The 11,068-nt window shown below is 43.1% G+C and overlaps 1 protein-coding gene across 1 annotated transcript; it reads left to right on the forward strand.

Annotated features, from left to right (window-relative positions):
- Positions 1-1,334: 1,334 nt before the first annotated feature.
- On the forward strand, positions 1,335-9,731 carry stim2a (tromal interaction molecule 2a). The gene is made up of 12 exons (XM_053619543.1): positions 1,335-1,559; positions 1,821-1,951; positions 3,497-3,608; positions 3,711-3,822; positions 4,006-4,121; positions 5,686-5,863; positions 6,143-6,320; positions 6,651-6,812; positions 6,982-7,082; positions 7,364-7,605; positions 7,833-8,016; positions 8,253-9,731. Exons 1-12 carry the CDS (start codon positions 1,463-1,465, stop codon positions 9,727-9,729), a joined length of 3,090 nt encoding a protein of 1,029 aa, XP_053475518.1. The 5' UTR covers positions 1,335-1,462; the 3' UTR covers positions 9,730-9,731.
- Positions 9,732-11,068: the final 1,337 nt, after the last annotated feature.

Here is an 11,068-nt window from a genome sequence, read left to right on the forward strand (position 1 = left end):
GCAGCGCGTTCACGTTGATCAGAGCTCGTCTCCGTTGATCAGAGCGCGTCTCCGGTGATCAGAGCGCGTTCACGTTGATCAGAGCGCGTTCACGTTGATCAGAGCGCGTTCACGGTGATCAGAGCGCGTCCCCGGTGATCAGAGCGCGTTCACGTTGATCAGAGCGCGTCTCCGGTGATCAGAGCGCGTTCACGTTGATCAGAGCGCGTTCACGGTGATCAGAGCGCGTCCCCGGTGATCAGAGCGCGTTCACGTTGATCAGAGCGCGTCTCCGGTGATCAGAGCGCGTTCACGTTGATCAGAGCGCGTCCCCGGTGATCAGAGCGCGTCCCCGGTGATCAGAGCGCGTTCACGTTGATCAGAGCTCGTCTCCGTTGATCAGAGCGCGTCTCCGGTGATCAGAGCGCGTTCACGTTGATCAGAGCGCGTCCCCGGTGATCAGAGCGCGTCTCCGGTGATCAGAGCGCGTTCACGTTGATCAGAGCGCGTCTCCAGTGATCAGAGCGCGTTCACGTTGATCAGAGCGCGTCTCCGGTGATCAGAGCGCGTGTGGATTTGCGATGAGAAGCTGAGCAGACGCGTGTGTGGGATTTACAGCCGTGTTTACAGCAAACACACGGAGAAGGCAGCTCATGTCTGTCACGGATATTTACTCCGAGCAGGATTCACCGGACGCGCGAGGAATGAAGGAATAACGGACTTGTGCACGGATTTAATCCACTGAGCTGCTCGATGGATTCTTATTTTGTTTATTATTTCTAACTTTCTTCCTGTATGATGATCCAGTGCTGAAATCCACACACCCGACAATTAAGTATAATTATATATTTAATTTATAATTAAGTCCACACACCCGACAATTATATCTTTACTCTTGGAGTCGCTAATTTATTTATTTATTTTAATTATTATTATTATTTATAAATTCAGCTCTTATCATTCTGTCTTTTGTCCTTTACGCTCGCGCCTTTACAATTATTAAAGTTTGTTATTCAGATATTCAAGCAAACAAAACAAAACAAAACAAAACGCACGTTTATCTTTAGATAGATTATATCTATAGATATAATATAAACAATATTATAGAGGAGTGATATAGGGAATGTGACGTGATTTATGCGCGTGCCTTGTGGAAACCGCTCGAGACTTTCTATTTTTACAGAATATTACACAACACCTGCTAGAAAGGTTTTCTTCATCTGATGACACTTGAAAAAAAATGTTTTAATTTGTTTTAGTGAGTCGTTCATACTGTAAGGTGATAATAATAACAATAATAATAATAATAATAATAATAATAATAATAATAAAGCTCGTCTCGTGGACAGAAGTTAAATTTGGTGTCGTGGTTGTTGAACTTCTCAGGACCTTGCAGATATAAAAATAAATAAATAATTAAATCTCTGGAGGCTGTGTGTTGGACTGAGAGCTGATCTGCTGATTCGTGGTTGAAGATCTGATCATGATGCTCGGACTCCCTGTTACAGTGCTGCTGATCAGCTTTAGCTTTAGCTTTAGCACTCAGGAGCCTGCACAGAAGGAGACTCAAACCATAACAGGTGAGCGCTGCTAGTTGTGAAGAAATGGTGGAAAGAAAAATGCAGTGATATTTAATTTTACATTCTGCTGAATCAATCTGCAGAATGATGTGAAGGATGGATTGGTTGATTAGAAATGTTAAATCAGGGCCTAGTGATTTCAGGCTGCTCCAGACTCCAGATCCACCGTAACCCTGAGCAGGATAAAGTGTTTATCACTTATGCTAATATACTAATGACCGCTGCTGCTTATTGACCCTCGTCTGTAACCTCTGACCCCAGATGTGTGTCAGCAGGTGAGTCCTCCGTGTGTGACGGAGGAGGATCGTTACAGCCTTGAGGCGCTGCGTCACATCCACCAGGAGATGGACGACGATCAGGACGGAGGGATCGAGGTGGAGGAGAGTGTGGAGGTAAACACCAGAGAGAGAGGAGAGAGACAGAGAGAGAGGTAGAGAGAGAGAGAGAGAGAGAGAGAGAGAGAGAGAGAGAGACAGAGAGACAGAGAGACAGAGAGGGAGGTAGAGAGAGAGAGAGAGAGAGCGAGAGAGAGACAGAGAGGGAGGTAGAGAGAGAGAGAGAGAGAGAGAGAGAGAGACAGAGGAAGGTAGAGAGAGAGAGAGAGACAGAGAGGGAGGTAGAGAGAGAGAGAGAGAGAGGTAGAGAGAGAGAGAGAGAGAGAGACAGAGAGGGAGGTAGAGAGAGAGAGAGAGAGAGAGGGAGAGAGGGGGAGGGAGGGAGAGAGAGAGTGAGAGAGAGAGAGAGACAGAGAGGGAGGTAGAGAGAGAGAGAGAGAGGGAGAGAGGGGGAGGGAGGTAGAGAGAGAGAGAGAGAGAGAGTGAGAGAGAGAGAGAGACAGAGAGGGAGGTAGAGAGAGAGAGAGAGAGGGAGAGAGGGGGAGGGAGGTAGAGAGAGAGAGAGAGAGAGAGAGAGAGTGTGAGAGTTACCGCTAACACTGGAGACTCCTTCCAGAAATGTAAAATAAACATCTCCTTACTCTTGAGAAAACATCACCATATGAACGATTATTTTAATCCATTATTTATTTATTTAATTCATTAATTCAAACAAATCCAAACACTGAACATGTTTTTAAGCTCTGAATAAAAGTGTTTTAGATCACGTTGCTTTTCTCTTGACATCGTTTACAGATGTGATCTTGAAGTAATCCAAAAAAATGATCAGATTACTTGACATTCATATCGTGAACTCGGATTACGTTACTGAGGACATTTTTCATGAAGAAATTAGTAACTGTAACGGAATACATTTTTAAAGTAACCTTCCCAACCCTGGTTGTAGGTCAGTGTAATGGTGTGTGTATGTGTGCATATGTGTGTGTATGCGTGTGTGTGTGTGTGTGTGTGTGTGTGTGTGTGTGTGTGCGCGGGGATCAGGTGTCCGGGGCAGATGAAGGACGTGCCTAAGACGGAGTATCATGGAGTCTCCGGTTACAGCACAGAACACATTCCAAGACTGTACACACACACACACACACACACACACACACACACACACACACACACACACTGCTTTTGCTTCTCTGAAGTTGTATCTCTATTTTGTCTTAATTTAAAAAAAATTAATTCATTAAATCTACTTTAGTCAAATCTAGAAAAGAATGACGCGAAGTTATCAGCACTACGTCTCATACACGTGCTGGCCAGTGTGTGTGTGTGTGTGTGTGTGTGTGTGTGTGTGTGTGTGTGTTTTGGGGGAAGGGGGGTGGGGGAGGCAGTGACACTATCCACAAAGGGGCCCTTGGACTAAAAAATGTTTGAGAACCGTGGATGAGGATGTAGTGAACATTTTCAATAGCCCGTGTTTGTCTTTGTGTCTGTTTGTGAGTGTGTCTATATGTGCAGATGATATGATGATATGATCTAACCTGGTGTGTGTGTGTGTGTGTGTGTGTGTGTGTGTGTGTGTGTGTGTGTGTGTGTGTGATATACCTGTAGTTCATTATTGAGGACATGCAGCAGCAGCAGACGAATAAACACAGTAAACTGCACAGAGAGGACCAGCATATTACCGTGGAGGAGCTCTGGAGAGGCTGGAAGTCCTCAGAAGGTGTGTGTGTGTGTGTGTGTGTGTGTGTGTGTGTGTGTTTGCAGCAACCCATGATATTTAAGCTAGTGAACAGTGAATATTATGTTTTGCTCACTCTCACAGTTCATAACTGGACACAGAAGGATGTGCTGTGCTGGCTGCAAGAGTTTGTGGAGTTGCCGCAATACGAGAAGAGCTTTAAAGAGTTAGGCGTCAATGGGAACACACTGCCTAGGTGAGAGCAACCAATCAGAGGCCTGCTTTAATCCTGTAATTATCATACACCGGTAGGAAAAAAACAGGGTTCCTCCAGGGTTCTTCGGGTAGCTTCAGTGCAACACTAACGTAGTGTTAGTGGACATTTCTATGAAGTTTTGTTTGAAGTTTGAAGGTTGTGGAAATTGTGCTTTATTTCTAGGATTGCATCCAATGAGCCATCGTTCATGAGCACCTACCTGAAGATCCAGGACCAGCAGCACAAACACAAGCTGAAGCTCAAGGCACTCGATGTTGTGCTGTTTGGACCACCTACACGTGTGTATTTTTAAGTGTGCGCTTGTAATTAGAGATCAAGACTCAAGACTCAAATTTCTAACAGCCACACATCCAGATATAGTGTCAGGGGCATGGTGTTTATTCATTAGCTGAAATGTATCGGGTCTTTCAAACGTGATAAAACACCTAGATGATTACAACCTGAGGCGACTTGCATATGTTGGGGAAATGAAAACAAGATCAACCTCACAGCAACACTAAGAGTGACCTGATAGAAACACAAAGATACAACTCATAGAAGCACCAAGCACATGCTCAGCCTCATAGAAACATCAAGATCAACCTCACAGCAACACTAAGAGTGACCTGATAGAAAGATCAACAACAACCCCAGAAAAATACCAAGATGAATCAACCTCATAGAAACAGCAATTTACCACATAGAAGCACCAAGTTCAGCTTCAACCTCATAGAAACACCAAAATAAACCTCACATGAACACCAAGATCAACTCAACCTCATAGAAACACCAAGATTGATTACATAGGAGCACCAAGATCAGCCGCAATATCATAGATGCAAGAACCTCAACCTCATAGAAACACCAGTATCAACCTCAACCTCAAAGAAACATTAAGATCCACCTCACCCTCACAGAAATACCAAGATCAACTCAAACTCTTAGAAACTCTGAGATCAACCTCAACCTCATAGAAACACCAAGTTCAACCTCACAGATGTACCAAGACAAACTCAACCTCCTAAAAACACCAAGATCAACCACAACCTCATAGAAACCTAAAGATAACCTTGAAACATAAAGATAAACCTCACAGGAACACCAAGATCAGCTCAACCTCATAGAAACCTCAAGGTCAACATTACAGGAACACCAAGATCAGCTCAACCTCATAAAACCCCCAGCTCAACCTCATTCTTAAAGAAACATCAAGATCAACCTCAGCCTCATAGAAATGCCAAGATAAAACTCACCTGCTCAGTCTCATAAAAACACCAAGATAAACTTCAAACTCATACAAACATGACAATCAACCTCATAAAAACACCACAATGAACCACAGCGAGGTATCAGATTTGATTTTAGTCGAGATTTCTAGTAATATAAATCCAATTTACTCATATCTGAAACATCTCAGCTGCTGGCCTGTGATGGCCAGAGGTATGGGGTAGTGTGGAGTAGGAGCTATGGGAGTTGGTCGGTCATTGGTATCATATCATTCTTCATTAGACATGACTTGAGGTGTGAGTAGCAGGTTTGGCCACTAACACCCTCAGCTATTTTAAAGTCATTTACAAATATAGCGCTGATCATATTTAAGTGCATCGAGCACCTTCTAATTTTATCAAGTGACACACTTCATCTGTCATATCTAGTAAATACTGTCTTGGAATTTCAGTCCTTATCCTCATTTTCCTCTGCTAGTTATCAAGTATATTGAAGGTCAAGTCAGGTATGCTATAGCAAGAAATAGAAATTTTGTAAGGTCATAATACTGCACTAGATTTGAGAAACAGTTGAGCTGTGAGACGATCCAATTGGCTGGAATTTTGTCACATTGTATCCCTCTATTTTTGTCTCCAGGACCACCACACAACTGGCTGAAGGACCTGCTGCTCTTCGTGTCAGTAGTGATGGGTTTGGGTGGCTGCTGGTTCGCTCAGGTGCAGAACAAAGCATCGAAGGAGCACATTTCCAAAATGATGAAGGATCTGGAGAGCCTACAGAGAGCTGAGAAGAGTCTCCGAGACCTGCAGGAGCAGTGAGTTATCATTGTCCACACACCCTAGTGTTTCACCGTCACCTTAACTCAGCAATAATTAGCAATAGAGGTCCTATTGATCCAGGCCAGCCTTTTGTGCTTGAGAATCCCTCTGATGGTGGTGATCATACCATGCAAGCACTTTTTAAAGATCAATACTTTAAAAAAATCAACATTTTAGCTTAATTCCTTCCAGCTAAGTCTCTGCCAATTGCCACACACTAGCTAAGCATATGGTCACATGACCTGAATAGAATCACATTATTTTCTTTTGCCCAGGCTGGAGAGGGCCCAGGAGGAGAAGCGTACAGTAGCAGTGGAGAAGCAGTTTTTAGAAGAGAAGATGAGGGATGAGATCCAGGGAGCTCAAGAGGAAGCCAACCGGCTCCATGTGCTTCGCAAAGGTGCCGTCAGTGAACTAAGCCGACTGAGATATGCTGAGGAAGAACTTGAACAGGTGAGTGCTTGCCTCAGAATAATTTACATGCAAACTGAGTAATGGTAAATGGTAAAGACTGGCATGGAAGGAGAGCAGGACCAGCTATAGGTGGCCACTTAGGGCCCCCAAGACTCCCAGTGGGCACATAGGAATTTAGGATGTTTTTAGCATTTAGTATATACTTTATTGATAAGAGACAATGATCCTGTAGTTGTTACCAGGTTTCAAGCTTGTGCAACTTGAGAGGTATGATTGGGATTGTAGGGAACCTGTAGGATGTCACTTAAGGTCCCCAAAGGTTCTGAAACAGCCGTGAAGGAGTGTGTGATGTGTGTGTGTTGCACTCAGATTCGAGCAGCGCTGAAGAAGGCGGAGCAGGACATGCAGGCTAGCTGGTCAGTGCCGGAGTCTCTGCAGCTGTGGCTGCAACTCACACATGAGGTGGAGATGCAGTACTACAACGTCAAAAAGCAGAGTGCCGAACAGCAGCTGGCCACTGCCAAGGATGAGGTACCAACACTATCTGGATTAACAAGGGCTGTGATGCTTGGTTTGGTAGAACCAAGAACTTATGGTCATGTTTACATTTTGCCATGCTACGTTCTTGCTAAGTCCTCATACCTTACACCCAGTGTGTGCATGTATTTGTTGTTGTGTTCTTGTTTGGTGGTATCTCAAGGCGGAGAGAATTAAGAAGAAGAGAAGTTCTGTTCTTGGTACCCTCCAAGTGGCACACAGTTCCTCTTTAGATCAAGTGGACCACAAGATCTTACAGGCCAAGTAAGAATATAAGAGAGGGAACTTTAGTGTCTGTGCATTAATGGCAGGAATAAAATGGGGAAATTGTGTTGGCAATAGGGCGGTACTGAAGTTGTATGGAAAACCTTGCATGATGGTATGGTAGTATGGTACAAACATGTGGTTAAACTCTATTGTGTACAGATAATAGAGAGGAACCATGGTACTGAAGGGAATACAGAGAGAATGATTGAACAGCAGAAATCTTAGGTGATAATATTATTAATGATTGTTAAAGAGTATGTTGATGTTTTTGGTAATAGAAACGCCCTAGCAGAGGTGACTGCATGTTTGCAAGAACGCCTGCACAGGTGGCAGCAGATCGAGTTGTTGTGTGGATTTTCCATAATGTACAACGCTGGACTACACAGCCTCACGACCACTTTGTACCCCGACCCCAACTGGATGGTCTTGTCAAGAGCCACCATGTCCTCCTACCAAATGCCTGTAGGCATAGATGACATGCAGGATGGAATGCCTTCCATGATTCCACAGAAAATTCCTGGTGAGTACGGTCAGTGTTGGACTATTGATCAGAAGGTTGTGAGTTCAACTCCCAGTACTGCAAAGATGCCCCTGCTGGGCACTTAAGCAAGGCCCTTAACTCTAAACTGCTCAGTTGTATTAAGGTCATAAAAGGGCATCGGCCAAATGCCATAAATGTAAAAGTAAATTAGAGGGAAAACTCCAGATTGTCTTATCTCATTTACCAATTCTTACTCTTATCGACAGTCACAGTTTCTCCGCTCAAGCTTTCTCCTCGACCGCTGGTCCGTTCTCGTCGAACCGGTCATATCGTCCAGCCACCTGTGATTCTGTCACCTGATCCTGATCTTCTAATCCCGATACGGCCTCCGCTGCATCGGTATGGTGAGGAAGAAGGGGAAGAAATCATTTTCCCTGCTACTGTGAAACAGTAAGTTTTTATTGCAGAGGATGGTTGACTGGTTTTGATTGGTATATTCAAGTCGGTTGGTTGATTGATCTTGATGGGTAGCATCTGTAGTTTGTAGGTTTAGCTGTGGTGAAATTAATAGAGAATACATTTTGCGTGGTCTGCATTTTTATGGGTTGTTTTTCTCATATTTGTTAATGAGAAGAATATTGCAAAACATCATCAGTATTTTCCAAAATCCTTCACTTGTACCATAGAGAGTGTCAAGAGGCAGTCTCCGATCCTGATCCCGTTGGACCGCCTGTTGGAATAAAGTACACCAGCCCTGGATTGGATACTTCACCTCGAAGACTATACCGAGACAACTTGGACCTTTTCTCTGATAGTGTCACAAGTAAGGTTCCACTTGATGGACAAGAGAACAGTCCCTTGCAGAAGATATCACGAGAGGAACTTGGGTATTCTCTATGGGGTGATACTAGAAAGGTGTCACATGAAGAACTCGAAACCCAAGTCAGAAAGATATCCAGAGAGGAACCTGAGGTGTCTGCAGAAGCTTTGGGGAGTCCAGTGTGTACAAAGGAACCTGAGGTTCCTGTTGATTTCAAGAAGATTCCAAGGAGTTTACCAATAGATGCTAGTTATTCTTCTATTAGACTGTCCACCTGGGAGAAATTGGATTCTCCCATGGAACCTTACTTTGGAATAAGGTACATGGATGATGCTGAGGTAAATGTGGGCAGTCTGCGACGAAAGATGTTTAAGGAAAGGAAGGATCCCTCAGGAGAAAGCCTGTCAAAGATTATACCAAAAGATGAATATGTGACTGATATCCAAAGTGGAGATCAAGACTTTTATGTCGAGATGGGCATTGCTCAAAGATTAATGCATAGAAAGGAAACTCAAAAGGAACATACCCTGTTAAAGGACAAACCCTTAGACTCTGCTTCCACAAGTCCTTTCAGAGATGAGCATGATGACTCCTTCTCAGTGGATGGACAAAGAGTGAAGAAGGTAAGGGATCCTAAAGAGTTGCCCAAAGAACGATTTTACAGAAAGGTGCTCAGAGATGAACTAGTTCTGTCCATGGACAAGGGAAAGCTGTTTGCAGGTGGTTCCATAGATAGCACTTTTAGGAAAAAGGCACATGATGAATTGGATGTTTCAACAGGAAACCAACGAGGAATGTCTTTAAGAGAGAGAAGGGACAATGCTGTTTCCAGGAAGCTCTCTAGAGATGAGCGTGATGTTGTCACAGAGCGACAAAAACTGTCTGTCCAGAAAGATGTGTTGGACATGCCTGTGGAGACTGTCAGGCCAAAGATCTCCAGAGATGAGTTTGTTGTTCCAGACCCAGGTCCCTTCAGCCAACCTGACCTTACAATCGATTCCCTAATGCTCTGGGCTCCACCATCAGACCCCCTTAGCCACCTAGTGTATGATGGTATTTTAGAGAAGTCTTATCAGAACCCTCTAAATGTGGCCAGTCCTGGAGATCTCAACCATCCTGCCTCCCCGCCCTCAATGTCCACCTCCTCCCAAAGCCTTGTGAGCAGTGATGGTGCTAGTAGCAGTTCTACTCAATCTGGAACTCTCTCACCAGCAGAATCCCTTAGTGGAGGCAAAGGCAAGAAATCCTTAAGGCTCAAGAATCTGTTCAAGAAAAAGAAAGATAAGGAGAAAGATAAAGACTCAAAACGAGAACATCCACAAGGGGGTTTGCAGAAGCTGTGAGTTTGAGTCATTACAACAACTTTTTGTGTCACATGCCCCACCCACTTTGTGGTTCCAAAGTCTTCATATTTACAAGCAGTGGCATAACAATTAGGGGTTTTTTTTATATTCATAGATTGATAGTTAAAATGACTAAAATGGCGGAGTTTCGTCATCATGTTGATCTACGTACAGTGGCGTATAGATGATTTAATAAGTAATGGCTGTAAGAAGAAGTCTGTTTGTTTTAGTGACTACTTTATTGCACTATTTTAGTTGGGTTCCACCATCAAAGATGTGATTATTGTTATAAGACAGGAAGTGTGTGAAGTTGTTTACTTAAATACAGTATGACTTATGAAACGTAATAAAGTCTTAAACGTTGCAAAAGTATTGGTACGTAAAAATCCACTTTAGGGATACGAACAGGACTATTAAAGGACCTTTTTTAGAACCCGTAATGGCGCTTTGTGTGTTTCTCTGGTGGAAACCTTAATGGTTCTATGTAGAACCCTACTACAAAATTGGCTCCATGAAGAACTACCAAGAAGCTAAATGCTAAACTCCTGGCAGGTTCTGGCTATTAAGAAGAAAATAACCGGCAGTACATTGGAGTTTGTACCACTGGAGTTTGTACCATGTGATACACACACAAAGGTTCTTCAAAGGTTCTTTAATGGTTCAATGGAAGATGAATGGTTATTAGCCTTTGGAAAGGACTCTGTTTTAGGGTTCTACGTAGAACTTCTAAGGATTCCTACAGAGCAACAACCCTTAAGTGTTCAAATTTTTTTCTAAAGAGTCTACCATCTAAGTGTTTATTTCTATTTCAACAGTTTATTAAATTAAAATGTCAGGTGACTAATGGGTCTGCACTGTGCAGTGTGTTTACAACGGGACAAAAGTTCATTTGTGTGGTTTTTAACGGTTTATTTATTGATTTATTTGTGCTTTCTGTTGGTCTCTTTCACAAGTAGAACTAGAAGGAAGTTTGTTGGGTTTCTCTACAACAATGCGCAACGCCATTTTAACTGTCTGAGACTTGCTGAACGAGTCGTACAAATTCAACCAAATGTGATTTTATTCATTTCATTTACTTTTTGATTGTTATAAGTGTACTTTTGAATATTTAATTATAATTTTTTTTTAAAAAAGTAAAACCTTGAGATGACTTCATTTTTTTCAGCTTAGGACACCATACACCATGAGCGGACACCGTGTGAGACACTGAGACAACCTTTATGATTTTAGTAGAGGTCAAAGGTCATCCAGTGAACTTGAGATCATAATTTTGTACTTTGGCTTCTACAGCACGCACACACCCACACACACACACACACACACACACACACACACACAC

The sequence above is a fragment of the Ictalurus furcatus genome, chromosome 29, assembly GCF_023375685.1.
Source record: "Ictalurus furcatus strain D&B chromosome 29, Billie_1.0, whole genome shotgun sequence".
Lineage (NCBI taxonomy): Eukaryota > Metazoa > Chordata > Actinopteri > Siluriformes > Ictaluridae > Ictalurus > Ictalurus furcatus.